General features: G+C 38.9%; 1 protein-coding gene across 1 annotated transcript in view; it reads left to right on the forward strand.

Moving 5' to 3' along the window:
• The window catches only part of ADAMTSL3 (ADAMTS like 3), a 563,622-nt gene that overhangs the window by 268,592 nt on the left and 275,886 nt on the right, over window positions 1-19,144 (forward strand). The window contains exon 6 of the mRNA XM_036737163.1: window positions 11,197-11,433. Within this exon, the coding sequence (XP_036593058.1) occupies window positions 11,197-11,433 (237 nt within the window). The remainder of the gene's footprint in view (window positions 1-11,196; window positions 11,434-19,144) is intronic.

Raw genomic sequence — 19,144 nt, forward strand, 5'->3', positions numbered from 1 at the left:
AAACTTCTCCAACCCCATTTATCCTGGCGTTGTTCCAGACCCCAAGACTCCTCAGACCTATATTTATGGGTTTCATCAATATAGGTCAAGTTCCAAAGCTTTATGTGGCCAAATTAGTTTGAGAAACACTGGATTCTAAGGTCTCTTCAGGCTTTAACATACTATGATCCTCTATGATTCCATTAACATACTTAGAGTGACGGTCAATCAAACTGCAATATGTAAATCCTCTTTTCCCCCCTCTCCCTCTACAGGAAATATTTTGTGGTCTGTTTGTGCAACCACAAGTTAAAGCTATAGGTACTATTTGTGATTTAAAAGTATATGAAGTAAAGGTCTTCAATAAGAGTTGACAGTTTGTGTTATACAATTTTTAAAAGGAATTTTCAGAGGTCAAGAAATTGGTCATTAAAATGCATAAGTTTTACTCAAATATATTTAAAGACCCTCAGTACTTGTCAAGCTATGTAAGTCTCTTTAGCTTGAAAAGTGAGTGTATTTCATCTTATATCCTGTATATGTAAGGCTTGTTTTAACCCCTTGAAAGATGCTGGCTGTTTTTGTATAGCCTTGTACACGAGGTGTCAGAAATGGACTGTCTGTAAATGTCATTTTGCCATATGATCCATGCTACCTCTGAAGCTTGTATCGAGTACAGATGAAGCACGACTTCATATGTCACTTCTATGAAAAGAACAAGAGTCATTTGACCATGAAATTGGTTTCATCTGGATTTGTAATCGAATAGCAGGAGGTTCAACAAGTTTTAGCTAAGTAGTTCTCGGCACGATATTTCAGGCAGAAACGTGTAACTCAGAGTTTCCATAAATGAAAAGCATGTGAATTTTTAATCTGTGATTGACCTTTTTAATTTTGTGAGGCTTTTTTTAAAAAACCACAATTGTCTTGGTTCTGATTTTATAAAAGGCAGGCATTTCATAGGTTTTCATAAACACTTTGAAAAAATAAACTGAAATAAAACATTAGATCCTTCATATTTTTTCTATTAAAATTTTTCAGGTTTTCAAAGTGTCCTCTACCTTACATCTGCTTCTTTCTTCAGCTCTTTCAATCACTCAGTCAGTCAAGCAATAATCATTTGTTAAATGCCTACTGTGTGCCAGGTACTATGCTCCTCAATAGCTGGGAATATATAGCTTTTCTTTTTTTCCCTATTCCTCACAGTCTCCAAACACCCTGTACATGAACATTGCTCAGTATTATTTGGTAGGCTATTAATGACATTCAGATGCCATGCTGCTGCCCTCTCTAAAGAAATAAGAGTAAATCATTGTGCAACAGTTAAGTTTTCTCCTATTCTATTCTATTTAAAACATTCAGAAGGAAAAAAAAGGAGCCTGGCTCTTTTAAGCAAAAGAAGCAAATCTCTGGCGGAGATAAGTTTGTAAACTGCTACAAAGCCTGCTATAGTTGTTAGTTTGCATAAAATTACATGCCACACAACATCTAACTTCTTCAGAGTGTAGGGAATTAGGTGGGAGATGTGGATTGCAGAGTGAGAATATCTTCTGATTAGAAAGACTGTCCTAAGAGTAGGATCATTAGTGTGAGGTACTATGGATATGCCTCTGATGTTCCCCCCCACCCCCTCTTGGTTAGTGGAGCTATGTAGAGCTGAGAAAAACCATGTGGAGCTAAAACCATGTGCTCTCTATAACCAATAAACATTTATTAAGCATGTACTATGTGTCTGCTACTAGGTCAGATGCAAGGGATGCAAAAGCAAAATTCAGATCATCTTTGCCATCTAAGAGCCTGCCTTTTGTCAAGGAAGATGGCATCTACATGTCTAAATCCAAGGTGATTTATTGGGGTGAGTAGGCACTAATAGCTGTGGTTAACAAGAAAGGCCTCATGTAGAGGATGAACTTCGAAGCAAACTAGCAATATTAAGGCAGCTAGGTGGCTCAGTGGATGGAGCACTGGGTCTGGAATCAGGAAGACCTGAGTTCAAATCCAGCCTCAGATAACTTACTAGCTGTGTGACCCTGGGCAAGTCACTTAACCTCTGCCTTAATCCACTGGAGAAGAAAATGGCAAACCACTCCCAGTATCTTTGCCAAGAAAACTCCACGGACTTTATGGTCCATGGGATCACAAAGAGTCAGACATGACTGAACAACTGAATAGTGACAACAAATACTGAGAAGCAGGGAGTTTATGTCACACAGAGGAACAAAGCCTGTGCAGAGACACAGAAATGATATGTGCAGAGCACCAAGAAAGGCCAGTTTGTGCCAAAGAATGCATGTCGGGGAAGTAATGGGCAATGAACCTCCAAAGGTAGGAGGAAGCCAAGCCATGAAAGGCGTTAAATGCTAGAGAGAAGAGTTTTTAGGTGAACTTCACAGTTATCGAGTCACTGAACTTTTTGAGCAGAGTAGCCACATGGTTATGTCAGAATTCAAACCCAGGCCTTCTGACTACAACTCCTGTATTCACCATGCTGCCTCATTAGGCTAGTTTTATAAAAACTTTGAGATTATTCCCTTAAGACCTCATTGTACAGGTACAGCTATTTAAACGATTATTTAATATTAAGTCATTCAATTCAAGTTTATCCTTCCTTTATTTAATGATTGCCAACCAATATCAACTTAATGGGTTTTGAATCTCCTAGTATTTTTATTACTCATAGGTTCTTAACTTTTTAATTGTCAGAGTGTGAACATTTTCTTAATTGGCTTCAAGGAAGAATCCTTATCTATGAAATTTTTATTGTTGAGTAGTTTCAGTCATACTGGATTCTTCATGACCTCATCTGGGTTTTTCTCAGCAAAGATACTGGAGTGGTTTGCCACTTTCTTTTCCAGCTCATTTTACAGATGAGAAAACTGAGGAAAATAGTTGTGACTTGCCCAGGGTCATACAGCTAGTAGATGTCTGAGGCTAAATTTGAATTCAGGAAGATGAATCTTCCTGATTCTAGGACTGACGTTCTATCCACACACTACCTAGTTACCCTATCTGTTAAATTCCATATATCTTTTAGAAGGAAATGCTATAAAGCCATAGTCATCAAACCCACTTGATATGGGTTAAAACAATACAGAAAAAGCTCAATGAAACAGACTAGACCAGGGAGAATCAGAAATAATGGAATTCAATAGCCCAGTGTTCATTAAACTAAAATACATAAATTACTGAGGAAATAATTCCTTATTTGATTAAAAACTATGGGCAAAACTAGAAAGCATTTCTGGCAGAAATAAGACTCAGACCAGCATCTTATCATTTTCCACAAAAAATTCTAAATGGATATGTGACTCTAATATTAAAGATCATACCATAAAAACATTCAAAAAGAAGCAGATAATATGCCTTTTATAGCCATAGGTAGAAGATGTATTCTTAACTAAAAAGGGAATAGAAGCAATCACAAAAGATAAAATTGGTCATTGATTGGATGAAAAAGAACTTCTTCACATGCAAAATTAACACACAAGGGAAGTAGTCAAATGGGAAGGTCAAAAGGGTTTGGTATCCTAGATATATACGACTAGCAAATATGTGGGTGCCTATGTGTGTATGTGTGAGTATAAGACCAATAGCTATTTTCCAATAGACAAGTGTTCATATCAAGATATGAACAAGCAGTTCTCAAAAGAATTACAAACTATTAACAGCCCTATGAAAGAATGCTCCAAATCACTAATAATAAGAGAAATGAAAATCATAACAACCCTGAGGTTTTACTTAGGTCAGTCCAGCAAATGAGCAAAGATGAGAATAGCCATTTGTTAAAAGGATTATGGGAAGATAGGCCCGTTAGTGCACTGTTGATGGAGCTGTGAGTTAATACATCCATTTTGAAAATCAATTTTTAATCATGAAATAAAGTGACCTTTGACCCATAGGCACTACTGGGTATATACCCCAAGAACATTATTGATAAGAAAGTCCTCGTATACACCAAAATAGTCATAGTAGCGGGTTTTTTTAGTAGCAAAGAGTTGGAAAGAAAATAGATGCCCATCAATTGGGGATTGGCTAAACAAATTGTGGGACATGAATATAATGAAATATAACTGCAGCTGAGTGGTGCAGAAAGAGAGCTAGGCTTAGAGAATAGAGAGCTAGGCTTAAAATCAGGAAAGGCTGACTGTAAATTAGACCTCAGACAGTTGCTAGCTGTGCAGCCCTGGGCAAGTCACTTAATGCTACTCAGCCTCTGTTTCTCCAGCTATAAAATGGAGATGAAAATAGCACTTGCTTCACAGGCTTGTTGTGAGGATCAAAAGAGTCAATATTTGTAAAGTGTTCAGCCCAGTGCCTGGCATTCCCTTCTTTCACTTATGTATAGTACATCCTTATTCAATTATTGTGTTTTCAGTGTTCTTTCATTGATCAGTAGAAAGTGCCAAAGAAAAAAAATATATTAATGCTCATAACATAGTAGCAATTTAGTCTCAAATCTTCTAGAAATAATTTAATTTAACATTAATCTGTATCCAAGCCATTTCTGTCTTGGAAAGAGATGTGAAAACTGGCATAGTCCCCCATGCTGTCCTACATGACTCTGCCCCCAAAACAATTTCAGATTAATACTTGTAGGAATCTTGAATGAGGAAAAGATAACTTAAAAGTTCAGTCTAGATTAACGTTCCAGAATCCAGCAGCCATATCTCTATCATCCTTCCTCCTAGGCTACTCTCTTCAAGGAATTAATGAGGTTACTCCTACAGTGTGTCTTAAGAATCTAAATTGAATAAAAGGTAATTTGAGTGCCTCCCCTTAGATGGAAGCGATTACTTCCCATGGGATGAAACAGTTTAATCTCTTCAAGGGACAGAGAGAAGAGAGGACCTTTAGATGGGTTAATATCAAGTCATATAGGGGGGAGAATGAGCGAAGTTCTTATCTAGTCAAGAGATTTTTTTTGCTTAGTTTCTTGTTATCACCTTTGATTTATTTCTGTAATGAAAAGCCATTTTTCCTTTGATTCTGACCTATCCCACCCACTTTTCCAAGGGGCTTTTCCCAGGGGTCTGGAAAGACTTTAGAAAAAATTATTAATTCTTATAGAAAAACAAAAATTATGTTGTTAATATGCTTCCATAATAACTTAATATTTTTTCATTCTGCACATCCTTATTAAACATTTGTTATGTGCAAGGCTGTGTACCAAATAGATTATGATGGAAATGCAAAAGTGAATAATACATGGGCTCTATTTTTATTGAGCTTGTAGCTTAGTAGGGAAGGGATAAGGCATATACCCGAATAAGAACTCATGTTTTTATGGTCCTTTAAGCTTTCCAAATTACTTTCCTCTTAACAACTCTTAGCAGAAGAAGGTATTAGCATTATCGCTCCCCACTTTAGAGAGTAATAACCTGGAGCGATCAATCCTTGGTCTTGTGCAGTTTAGCATTTCATCAAGGGCTTACGTAAAAGCATAGAGATTATGCTTACCCAAGTAGCAGAGGAAACAGTAGGAATGACAAAATCAAGGTTCAGTGAAATTGTGGTAAGCTAAGAATAATGAGCGGACTCTAACGAGATAAAATTTAATAGAGAAAAAGATAAAATCTTGCATTTTTTGGTTAAAAAAATCAGCTTCATGGGTACAAGATGGGCCACCTGTAATTAGAGCTGTGCTTATTCCATGCCTGCTGTCCCTCCTTCTGGAGGCTAAAGCTAATGGATTGCTTGAGCTTGGAAGTTCTGACCTGGAATAGGACTACTGTTAATTGGGTGTCTTCACTAAGCCTGGAACCAATGTGATGAGCCCCTGGAGGGCGAAGTGGTGGCCAGCAGGCTTCCTAAGGAGAACCAGTCGGGGCCAGAAACAGAGTAGGTCAGTGGTCCTGTGACTGGCTGCAGCATATCAGCCGGGGCAAGATAGGGAGATCCAATCTCAAAACAAAACAAAACAAGAAAACAAAAGAAAAAATCCTAGATAGGTTAGGTTAGTTAGATTATAGTTTATTAATTTTATTATAGAAAAAGATCTGGAGGTGTTAGCAGACCCTGCACTCATGAAGTCAGTATACAACAATAGTGTGACAAAGCAGCCAATGAAGTTAATGTGATCTAGTATCCAGAAATACAAGATGATGCTGTAGCTGCCCTGTCCCCAGATGAGATCACATCTGGAGTATTGGGGATCTGGTCTGATTTTAGGAAGAACATGTATATGCTGGAAAATGGACAGAGGTAGTTAGCCCCTGTGAGTAAGAGCCTAAGTAAGATTAATTGGGAATATTTAGTACGAAGAAGGGGAGACTTAAAGGAAGGATGATAGCTGTCTTCAGGTATTCTAAAGACTGTCACATGGAGGAAGGGTTAGCATTGTTCTGTTTGATTCTGGGGGGCAAAATTAAGAATAAAGGACAGAAGTTGCAAAGAGATAAATTTAGACTTGATATGAGAAATGCCTTCCTAATAATTCAGTTGTTTCCATTGTGTCCAATGCTTCATAATCCCATTTGGGGTTTTCTTGACAGAGATACTATAGTGGCCATTTCCTTCTCCAGCCCATTTTACACATAAGGAAACTGAGGCAAACAGGGTTAAGTGACTTGCCCAGGGCCATATAGCTAGTAAGTGTCTGAGGTTGGATTTGAACTCAGGTCTTATGACTTCAGGCCAAGCACTCTATCTACTGCACCACCTATTGTCCACCAAACAGAAGGAGAATCGGCTACCTTAGGAATGGGTTTCCCTTCATTAAAAATCTTGAATCACAGGCTAAATGACCACTTGTTAGCTGTGGTATAGAGAGAATATTTGTTAAGATATGGATTGGATAAGATGGCCCATGAGGTCCTTTTAAATCTGAAATTCTGTGATTCTCAGTGGTGTAGTGACTTGTCCAAGGCTATAGAGAAATGACAATTCCATGACTATAAACCTTGTTTTCTGACTTTAAATTCTTTCCTCTGTCTGTGGCATCATGCTCTTTCTCAATAATCTAATGTAGAATGGGGAAATTCTGCAGATACAGAGCTATAGAGTGCTGTGTTGGTTGAGAGAAGGGGAAAACCACATCTGGTTTCAAAAAAAGAAATCCAGATGTGTTGCTCACCTCATTGGGGATAGTTTTTTCCACCCAATTTGAAAAAGTGCTATAAAATGCACTGCCCTTTTGACATCTGGAGCGCGTTCATACAGTGGGGCCTGAGCAATTACCATGAAGCAGTCAGTGGGCAATGACAGTCCCCACCTTTGAGCTTTCTGTATCGAGGTGAGAGATGTTTTGTCTCGGTATCAGTTCTACACCATGATGAGACGCAATCTAGAATCATTGCATCGGAAGAGACGTAACAGATGATCCAGTCCAATGTCTCTTCATTTTACAGATGAGCCCTAGAGAGGGCTTAATTGATATGTTCAAGGTTGCAGAACATACACAGCCCCAGGGCTTGATCCCAAGTCTCCTGGCTCTCAAATTAATACAGCTTGAATGCAGCTAATAAAACTTCAGTCTGCATTCAGACTTTTGGACTCCCTGTGTACCTTCCACAACACCCCAGTCCGGCTGCCGTCTGCAAGTGAATGAGTCTTTTCATCGTGATAATTTGGACACTAAGAAGTTTAAGCATAAAAGGGGGAGTCTTACAAGATCTAGTGGATTCCAAGTTACATGCTTGCTGGTGATTTATGACTTATATGGGCCACATCACTTGGAAATATAAGTCACATACGTTTTACAATTGCCTAAATTAAGACAGACAGTGTGGACTTTAAATTGAGGGATCTGGGTTTGAATCCTGTCTCCTTCTATGACGTCCTGGCTTTGTGACCATGAATAAGTTGGGTAACTATTCTTTGTCTCAGCTTCCTTCTCTGTAAATATGTGGGCACTGGACTCAATAGCCTTTAAAGTCTCTTCTAGCTCTAACTCTATAAGCTAATGACCTAAGATCATAAGTGTATGATTCTCTAATGGTCATTTAAAGTGACAAAGTATGAAATGGGCAGCTAAGTGGCTCAATAGAGTGCTGTGCCTGGAGTCAGGAAGACTCCTCTTCCGCACTTTAAATCTGGCCTTAGGCACAAACTAGCTGTGTGACCCTGGACGCATCACTTAACCCTATTTGCCTCAGTTTCCTCATCTGTAAGATGAGCTGGAGAAGGCAATGGTAAACCATTCCGATACCTTTGCTAAGAAATTCCCAAATGGAGTCATGAACTAAACAACAACTAGCATGAAATAGTTTACTGGAGAGATGTGTTTATAAGAACCATTTGTAAACCTCTTCTCTGTTAGTTCAAGTCTGTGAGGAAATGGTATTTTAGCAGCTTCTGCTGGACTGTCCTACACTGAGATCTGGGCCCCCCATTGTTCCTGCCTCATTTTCCAGCCCTTCTAAACAGAAAGCAGTGTCCTAGATCATCAGTGCTAAATGGTGTTGTTGAACAAGTGTTTAGTGTTCAGGATAATCGTAGGGTGTGTTAGATCCTAAAGGTACTTTAAAGCTCATCTGAGAAGCCCCTTGCTTGGAATTTCTTCCCTTCTCCTTTCCACCTTTTGGAATGCCCAACTCCCATTCAATGCTCAGCTCACATAACATAAAAGGTCTTTCTTGATAACCCAAATGGTATTGTTCTTCCTCCCAAAAACCTTTCCCCCCAAATACTTGGTATTTGCTGTGTGTATATATTTTGTAATCACTTCTCTGTGTGCATGTAAAGTCACCGTTGGAAAGGTGGACTTTTTAGGGTGAGGGAAGATTTTTTTCTGTTTTTTTCTATTCTTAGCACTGGACACTTAGCAAGTGTTTGAGCGCTCACTGGATTGAATTGGAATGGTTTGGTTTGAATTGAATTATAACTAAGGCCCTAGAAAAGGGGCCCAAAATCACCCAGCAAGTTAGTGGCTGAGGCTGGGCTTAGAACTAAAGTCTTCTGATTCCTACCCAGTTCAATGCTCTTTTCTTCTGTTATCCATTTATCTATGAGGGCACTCACATTTTCCAGCCAGGAGTGAAATCCTGCCACCTGAAGGGATTGATGTATCATTCAGGTGCAGCCTTGTAGTTTGCCACTTAGTATCCCAAGAGTTTAGATGACATATTAGGGTCTTTGGCTTTTCTGTCCAATGAAAATACAAGCCAGTGTTTGTTATAGTCCAGATGTGAGACCCATGTGTGGACAGAATTCTGGGAAGACTGTGCATTCCATCTTGCACTGAGACTATTTGACATTGGACATACTTTCCTTTGTAAGTAGAGTCTTTAGTATGTCAAAAATTGATGTAGTATATCTTTTGTTGGGGACTCATAAAAGTAACTTTCCTGTAGAAAAAAAAACCCTAAGAAATGCAGGAATGTTTTTAGAGGGATGCATCACCATCCCTGTGCTTAATTTAGTGTTTAGGGTTAAGCTTAATTTTTGATGGAAATTTTCACCTGGAAAACTAAGATTTTAAGAAGCTTCTTGTTTCAGCCACTTTCTCCAGGGAAATGTTGTCCTTCTACATGAAACAGGAAAGGGCTTTAATTTTAGGGGATAAAAATATGCTAGGCTTATCTGTATTCTGGAACAAAACCAGAAATAGAAACAAAAGAGTATAACAGATTAAGAAAACAGTTATTACTTTTTGCCCATACTTTACTTCCCATGGTTAATAAAGTATCTGTTCCCAACATTTGAAAGTCTCCTTGATCTTCAGGTGGAGTTAATTTAGATCAAATAGAAGAATGACTCAGTAACCCTCACTTCCATCAACCTCACTTATCCAAAACATTGCAGAAACCAATGAGTGAAACATGATTTTGAGTTATCAAAAGGTTCATGCATTTTATTCACAAGGAGCCTCTCAAGCCCTCACTCAAATCCTTTTTATTATTAGTTTACACACAGTTATGACAAGTTTACCATTGAGTTTCTCAGCTCACTGTAGTGCAGAAGCAACAGATTAGAAAGGAAGGGCCAGTTAGAGGCAGGCACACTGACAAAAATAAGAAGTGACAGCTGACAAAGAAGAGACATAAAGAAAAAAAACCCAGAATGAAAAGGCATTTTTAAACCACAGCATCATTGTGGCATTTTATTGTAGAGATAAATAGCCCTATGCCTTTAGTAGCTCTAAAGAGAATCGCTGTCATACAATTTAGTACAGGGGTGGGGACCCTGCAGCCTTAAGGCCATAAGGCTGCAGGGTCCCCACCCCTGGTTTAGTATAGTCATCAGGAAAATACTTAAGCCTGTTCAATATATTCTGGAGCTAAGCGGCTAAGAGAGCAGGAGCTAAGAGAAAGCTTGTTGGATAGAGTGCTGGATGTGGAGCTGGAAAGACCTGAGTTCAAATCTTGCTTCAGACACTATCTGTGTGACCCTAGAAAAGTCATTTAGCCTGTCTCAGGAGGTAAAATGAGGACAGTGATAGTAGCTACTTTGCAGGTTTGTTGTGAGGATCAAAGGAGATAACATTTGTACAACACTTTGGAAACCTTGAAATGCCATAGAGGTGCCACACTACTTACTTATTGCTCATGCTGTTACTTTCATGGTTACTACTACTATTGTTTTCTTCCTGAGAAGTCAGGCGAGTATAAAATGCCTTTGGAAAGGGCTTTCCAGTCAGAGTGGTAAAAAAAGCAAGTTTTAGAGTTTAATGGGGGTAAACTTCAGATGTCTTGAAAGTTCATTTATGGTGCCCTTCCTTCGGCGTGGATGATGAGTAAGTGATATGTTAGAGTATAGCATATTGCTACCAGTAATCAAAGGTCAAATGGATTCTGGTAATATCTCATTTCTGTAAGAAGACTGACAGGGTAATCTCCTTGGAAAGAGGCCCATATGCAGTAGCAGGCCTTTCCAAAGCCCCCTGAGATTGTAAACTCCTTGAGGGCGAGGACTGTGTTTTGCCTTTTTGTATCCCCAGCACTCAGCATAATGTCTGGTAGACTCTTAATAAATAAATAAATGATTGATTGATTGATTGATTATAGATTCAGGAACCTAGAACTAGAAAGGATCTAAGAGGCCATCTAGTCCAACTCCCTCATTTTATAGAAAATGAACCTGAAGCCCATTGTGGTTAAGAGACTTGGTCAAAATCGTAACAGTAAGAAGTGCCAGAGTAAAGTTTCAAACTTGACATCCCAGGACTCCAAGATCCCAAGACCAGTACTCCAGCATGCCCCATTATCTCGAATGAACCATCTTCATCCTTAAGTGTACCTGTTTCTCAAGGGAATGACATGACTCTTTCATTGATTATAGGACTGCCCTTCTGATGCTGGTGATTTCAGAGCTCAACAGTGTTCAGCCTATAATGATGTCCAGTACCAAGGACACTACTATGAATGGCTTCCTGTCTACGATGATTCAGCGGCACCCTGTGCCCTTAAGTGCCAAGCTCGAGGGCAAAACTTGGTTGTGGAATTGGCACCCAAAGTTCTTGATGGAACTCGCTGCAACATAGACTCCTTGGATATGTGTATCAGCGGCATTTGTCAGGTGAGCCAAAATTCTTTTCTCTGCCTCTCCTCCTTGATTGTATACTTTATAAGTGAAAATCCTTCTTTATTCCCTATACACACCCTGTCAGAGACAAACATCATTAGTTCAGAGGACTATGCTAAAAAATAAGGTTTGGATGTTGTCCCATCAGCTGTCCCCATCTTTTTCTAACTAAAAACAGTGTCTGTATATACACGTGCAGTTTAAGGCTCTCTGTCACATGGAGAGGCAGGGGAGAGTAGAATCTCACTGCTGACCCTGTCATAATCAAATATTTTATTATTTCCATTGCTTCTGATAATCTTTTAGATGGTTGACTTTGGCAAGTTTTCTGAGCAAAAGTATCCCCTTTTGTATTATGCATAAGGGTCTTGTTCTTGAAGCTGAGCCAATAACATGTTTTGTTTTGGGCTTTTGGGGGGGGATGTATAAAAGGGCACTGACCTATTTACTGATAAATCTCACTCCTGTAGTGTTCCATCACCTATTTTGCTGTAGCCACAGTAATTGTTGAGTTTTGTCACACTAGAGCTTTAGAAGGAGGTGGGACTAATGTGTGAGTCCCAACTGTGTGTCATGAAGGAGGGTAGTGGATGCTAAGGGCTTGTGAGTATTTAGAAGATGATTGGGAGATAGGGAGCAAGGCTCAGGGTTCAAATTCACTGACTACTGAAGGGGTGGCAAAGTTGTGTTTATAAGTTAGAATGATAGAATTTCAGAGCTGGAAGGAACATTGATTCAAGCCCCTCATTTTATCAAGAAGAATGAGGTCCAGAAAGGAGAAATATTTAGAGGGTGTATATTACCATGGAGAATGTGCTTATTCTTACTGTTTTGAACATACATACTTGCCACTCGTTACCTGGGGACACCACTAAAAAACTTGAATCTCTTCATATTGGATATGGGGTGGGGGTGGAAGAAGAGAGGAACTCAATTTGCCACGCTGGCAATATTTTGAAGTGCTGAAGTAGATAAATGAATGATGCAAAATGACTCCAGAAGTATTTCACATTCTGTGCAATTCTCATGAATCTTCCATAGATGATGTAGCAAACGACAGCAGTGATTCCACTTGCTTGCCACTAAGTACTAATGATACAACGAACATCATTTTAAGAAAAACATGATATTCCAAGCCAATTTGGAAGAGATCCACCATTTTGTGGGAAATGAATATTCCTAGCATGAAATTCCTAAATGTGGCCTGCTGGGAAACACTTAAAGGAAAGCCACCAGACTCAAGAATATGTATGTCATTCAAGGATTGATTGAAGTAACTGGGGATATTTAATCTGAAAAAAAGAAGACTGGGGAGGGTGGGGCATGAGAGCTGTCTCTGAGTACCTGAAGGGCTAGCAGAAGGATGAGGGGTTACATTTGTTCCGCTTGGCTGCAGAAGACTGAACTAGGGCTGGTGGTGGAAGTTTCTAAGAGGCGAATTTAGACTTGATATGAGAGAGAAGCTTTATAATAATTAGAGCACTTCAATAGTGGAATTCACCAATCAATTTGTAGTTTAAAATACTGAAGATGGAATGAAGGATAAAAATGAAGACATGCAGCATAGTCTCGTTTGGCCAGTATAAACTGAGAATAGCTGAGGTTGCCCAAGAGAGATTAAGAACGTGTGTGTGTGTGTGTGTGTGTGTGTGTGTGTGTGTCTGTATTAGCTATATTGAGGGAAAAAATAGAATCAAGAAGAGTAGAACCATTGCTTAGGTGGATAAGTCATCGTTAATTGATAACAGAGACAGGGCAGAGTTTCTCAGTTCTCTTCTATTTTCTCTGCCAAGGAAATTGATCTTTGAAAAGAAAGGATAAAAAAATGGGTGATTGATACCTAAGAAGAGCTGGGAGAAAATAAGGAAAGTGCCCAGATGTCCTGGATGCTAGCTGATCCAGAAGAGCTACATCTTCGTACACTAACAGAACTGTCAAATGAGAAGCTACGCCACTGTCAGTGATCTCAGAAATATCTGAGAGAAATGGAGTCTGCCAAGGATAAACCAATGAGATGGATGTCAATACTGTCACAATTCTAGAATATATTACTAAGGGAATGTTATTGTGCATCTAGAAAAAGCAATAGTGGTCACTAAGGGTCAAGCAGCTATGTGGCTCCGTGGATAGAGTGCTGGGCTTGGAGGCAGGAATTTGTTGTCGTTCAGTCATTTAGTTTGCCCAACTTTTTGTGACTCTGTAGACCATAGTGCATCAGTACTGTCCATGGGGTTGTCTTGGCAACGACACTATAGTGGTTTGCCATTTCCTTCTCTAGTAGGAATCGGGAGCACTTAAATTCAAATCAAACCTCAGACACTTCCTAGCTGTGTGACCCTGGGCAAGTCACTTAATCTCTGTTTGCCTTAATTTCCTCATCTGTAAAATGGGGCTAATAATAGCATCTACCTTCCAGTGTTGTTGTAAGGATAGGGGAAGACAGGTTGTTATTATTTATTATCGTGACTTCCTCAAAAAGAAGTCATGCCAAACTAAAATTTTTTAAAAAATAGGGTTACTAGAATATTTAAGTTCTATAGAGGAATTCTGTAGATATAGTTTCCCTAGTTTTTATCAAAGCATTTGGAAAAGTCTCACTTGCTGTTCTTTAGGGAAAATTAGGATAGCAAAATTAGATTGATTTGGAACTGATTGAGTGCCTAGATTTAGTGTGTAGTCATAAAAGGTTAACTTGGAAGGAGGAGCCCCCTGCAATGCTGAAAAGATCTGGCTTGGCCCTGAACTCTTTAACATTTCTGTCAGTGACTTGGTTAAAGATATAGATGAAATGCTTATCCAGTTTGCAGAAGACACAAAGCTCGGGGAGATAATTAGTATACTAGATGACAAAAATTGGGGTTCAAGAAATCTCGACAAGATTCAATTCAATAGGAATAAAAGCAGTTATTGCATTTAGTTTCAAAAATCAGCTTTACAAGTACAAACTTTGAAAGAAGTGGTGGTGTAGTACTTCTTTTTTTGCGGGGGGTAGGCAGGGCAATTGGGGTTAAGTGACTTGCCCAAGGTCGCACAGCTAGTAAGTGTGTAGAGTGTCTGAGCCCAGATTTGAACTCAGGTCCTCCTGACGCCAGGGCCAGTGCTCTATCCACTGTGTGACCTAGCTGCCCCTGTAGTAGTTCTTAGAAAAAAGGTTTTGGAGGTTTTTGAGAATTACAACCTGGTGGGTTGACAGTGTGATATGGCAGCCACAAAAAAAGCCACAAAAAAGTCCTACATTATGTTATAGGAGGCATCGTTGCTAGAATGAGGTACATGATGGTCACGCTATTATTGTTTGTTCTTCATTCTGGATCCCTTTGAGTACTTCCTGAGCTCTCACTGTACAATGCTCTGGTCAGACTACATTTGGAATATTAGTTTTAATTCTAGTTACCACATTTTAGGGAAGACATTGATAAGCTGTAGAGACAGTCAGCTAGCATTTATTAAGTGCCTACTATGTGCTAAGTGCTGAGGATATGAAGGAAAACAGAAACAGTCTCTGTTTTCAAGGATTCCGGGGTTTAGTATACTATATATATATATATATATATATATATATATATATATATATATATATATATATATATATATATAGTACAAACAAGACGTACACTGGATAAATGGTGGTAAACTCAGAAGGTAGGCACTATGATTAAGGAGGACTGGAAAAGACTTAAAAAGTTGTATTTTATTTTTTCCCATTACCTGTAAAGACAATTTTTAACATTTATTTTTAAAAGAAAATTTTGACTTCCAAATTTTCTCCCTGCTTTTCTCCCTCCCCCAGGATAGTAAGCAATTTTATATAGGATATATATGTGTATATATATGTAATATATATACACATATACACACATATGTATATATACACATATATACATATAATACATATATAGACATATATGTATATATCTATACATATTATATGTGCAATCATGTAATATACTTATTATTTGTTATATATGGCAATCATGTTAAACATATTTAGGATAGACTTCTTATCAAAGGTGAGACTTTGCTGAGACTTGAAGGAAATGAGGGAAGCTAGGAGGTAGAAATGGAGAAGGAGAGAGTTCCAGGCACAGGGAACAGACAGTGAAAATGCCCAGTTGGGAGATGAAGTGTTGTGTTCAGGAAGGAGGCCAGTGTCACTGGATTGTAGAGTAATTGGAGTGGAGTAAGATGTAAGACTGGAAAGGTGTGCATTTAGGTGTGGGGGTGGGGTAGAGGACAGCTTATAAAGGGATTTGAATGTCAAATGGAGCCATTAGACCTTATTGAAGGGGAAAGCGCTATGGTCAGACCTGTGCTTTAAAAATATCAATTTGACATTTGAGATTGTGTAGAAGGTAGAAGGCAACCAAATCAGTGAGGGGCTTTGAGAGCATGTCATATAGAGGGATTTAGCTTGGTAAAGAAAGACTTTGAATTAACATGATACCTGTCTTCAAATATGTGAAGGACTAACCATCATGTGGAAGAGGGTTTACATTTGTTCTCTTTGGCCCTAGAAAGAAGAAGTAGAAAAAGAGACAAACTTGGGGCTTAATGGATGGGGAGAAAAATTTCTCAGGAATTAGAGCTTTAGATGGCATCTTCAGTGAATTCCCCCTTACTGGAGGTTGCACTGCTTTTAAACAATCCAAATCTGCTACCTGGTACAAAGACCTATTTTCCCCATAACACACTTTCCTAGTATTATTGTATCTATGGCTATTAATCTTGGACAATCTCTAAGAATTCTAGGTTTCAAGAGACCCAAAGGGCAATAGAGAGACACATAGTGGATGTGGAAAGAGTGTAGCATATTTAGGATGATGACCTAGGCTCAAGAAGTGATCTAACAGACTTTATAAATAAATACCTGATTAGACATTTGGAAAATGAGAAGTGGCAGGGCTGGTCACATGTTAGAAGTGAGAGGTAAAAGAGGAGTAACTTGAATATTCCATTGGTACTCTAAAATATAAAAAACCCTAGAACAGAAGAAGCTCTTTATTTTGAGATCCACAGATAGAGTCCATGGATAGATTTTAAAGGTTCCATGAACTCGAATGAGAAAAAAAATCTTTATTTTTGCTAACCTTTAGCTGAAATGAAGTATTTCTTTTAATTAATAATAATAATAACAGTCTCCCACAGACTGCCAGAGGGTTATAACAAACAAAAAACCCCAAATAGTTAAGAACCCCTTTCTTGGAGAGTCTTTTTGACTGTCTACAACATTAGGTGGTTTTTTATTAAACACCTGCCATGTTTTTCATAGCACCTTGCTAATCATTGTAGGGAATACAAAGAAACTCCTGTCCTCAAGGAGCTTATCATTTCCTTGAAAGACATAAAAAGCAAACCAACTATACAAGAGTTTCTTGGATTCTACCCCAGGCAACTCGTCCTTCATTAGAAGGGCTCTTCTAAATGGATCCCTGTTCTTGGAAAGCAGAAGATCAAATAAGGTGTTAGTGGGCAGGGCCTCAGACTTAATGACTTCTGGTTGGAAGACCACTCACCTTCCTAAATTTGGCCCTGGAACTAGAACCTTCTTTAAGCGGACTGACATAAAGTACAATTTCCATGTAACTCAATGATATTAATGTCTTGGTGGAATTTAATGGGCAATGATGATTTGCGGCCATCATTGAGTGCTTTTTTGGCCAGGCCACTCCTGTAAAACAATATTAAAAAAGAGTAGAAGCTTCCTCAGAAGCTGACACAAATGCTTCTCCGGGGCAGCTCAGAATCTTGCTCTATGGAGGAAACAGTTCCCATAAATTCCCTTTCTTGTAAAATGTGGCTACACAGTCAGCAGCTGTTAGGATGAGAGAGTAAACTTTGTGATTACTTGCAATCACCATTGCAAAAACATCAGTCTTTTGAGCTCTGACATTTACTTGGCATGGAGTATAACGAGTTTGGCAAGTGTTTTCCTGGTTAACTCATCTAAATAAACATGTTGCATTGTTCATGTGGCTGCCTTTCCACTTACCAGAGAGCAGTAGAGAACTCAAGAGGAGAGATCCTGTCTGATTGACTCTTGCTCTGGGTACTGCTACTTCAGCTGTTTTTTAATTTTATCTAAAGGAGGCCCTACTTGGTAACCAGCTCTTAGCCTTTAAAAACAAACAATTTGATCTTCATATAACATTGTATCCCCTAGGGGTTATGGCTGTGGAAAATCTACCTTGTCTTTTGTTTAAAAAGTTAATTCCCTCCTCCCACTTAATAGTATTTTATTTTTTCCAATTATGTGTAAAGATAGTTTTCAACATTCACTTTTATAAGATTTTGAATTCCAATTTTTTTTCTCTCTCCCTCCTTCCCCTCCCCCCTCCCCAAGATGGCAAGCAGTCTGATGTAGGCTATACAGGTATAATCATACTAAACCTATTTCCACATTAGTCCTGTTGTGAAAGAAGAATCAGAACAAAAGGGGAAACCATGAGAAAGAAAAAAAACAAAGAGAAAATAGTAAGCTTCAATCTGCATTTAGACTCCATAGTTCTTCCTCTGGATGTGGATAGCATTTTCCGTCATGAGTCTTTTGGGATTGTCTTAGATCATTGTATTGCTGAAAAGAGCTAAGTCTATCACTGTTGGTCACTGCACAATGTTGCTGTTATTATGTCCAATGTTGTCCTGGTTCTGCTCACTTCATTCAGTATCTGTTCATGTTAGTCTTTCCAGGTTTTTCTGAAATCTGCCTGCTCATAATTTCTTATAGCACAATAGTATTCCGTTATATTCATATACCACAACTTATTCAGCTATTCCCCAATTGATGGGCATCCCCTCAATTTCCAATTATTGGCCATCACAAAAAGAGCTGCAATAAATATTTTAAAAGTTAATTTCTGATTTAACTGAGACTGGCAACTGGAAAAGGGAAATGGTCCCTTTAAAAGAAACAAGTTCTTTTTGGAGAAATTCTATATCTGGAACAGGCAAATTGTCTGAGAGCTTTGGTTGATAAGGGGACCAGAGGTATCAATAGAGGCTCTCCCCTTGCATGGAAATATAGGGTAAATAACCAAAAAGGAGAACCAGCCAGATCGAAGGAAAGAAGGAAAGAAGAAGAGAAAAAAGGATGGAAAGATGAAAGGAAGGAAGGAGAGAAAAAAGGAAGGAAAGAAGGAAGGAAGGAGAGAAAAAAAGAAGGGAGGAAGGAAGGGAGGGAGGAAGGAAGGAAGGAAGGAAGGAAGGAAGGAAGGAAGGAAGGAAGGAAGGAAAGAAGGAAGGAAAGAAGGAAGGAGGGAAGGAAGGAAGGAAGGAAGGAAGGAAGGAAGGAAGGAAGGAAGGAAGGAAGGAAGGAAGGAAGAGGTTAGGAGGCATCCTGCTGGTTAGAGAAACCCCAGTTATGAAACGCACATTGAGAAATATACCCAAATGTATATATTCCCTCTTTCCCTCCCTCCTGCCCCCCATCTGTCTCTGTTTCTATATCTCTCTCTTTCTCTGCCTGTCTGTCTCTTGCTCTCCACCTTTCTCTCTCAGAAAAAGGTGGCATTTGGGCTTAACCCAACATGACTTTGAGGGGAAGTCATCTCAGGAGTCTTCTCTGGGATTGGCAAAAAGCAATCATAGATAAAGATCTACAGTAATGAAGGGAACTACAGAAAGGGGACCATAGTTACAAGTGAAACCAGAACCCCATAGCAGGCAGACTCTGAGCTTTCAGCACTAAATTTAGTCAAGAGCAGAGGTG

This window comes from Trichosurus vulpecula, chromosome 8 (assembly GCF_011100635.1).
Source record: "Trichosurus vulpecula isolate mTriVul1 chromosome 8, mTriVul1.pri, whole genome shotgun sequence".
NCBI classification, from domain to species: domain Eukaryota; kingdom Metazoa; phylum Chordata; class Mammalia; order Diprotodontia; family Phalangeridae; genus Trichosurus; species Trichosurus vulpecula.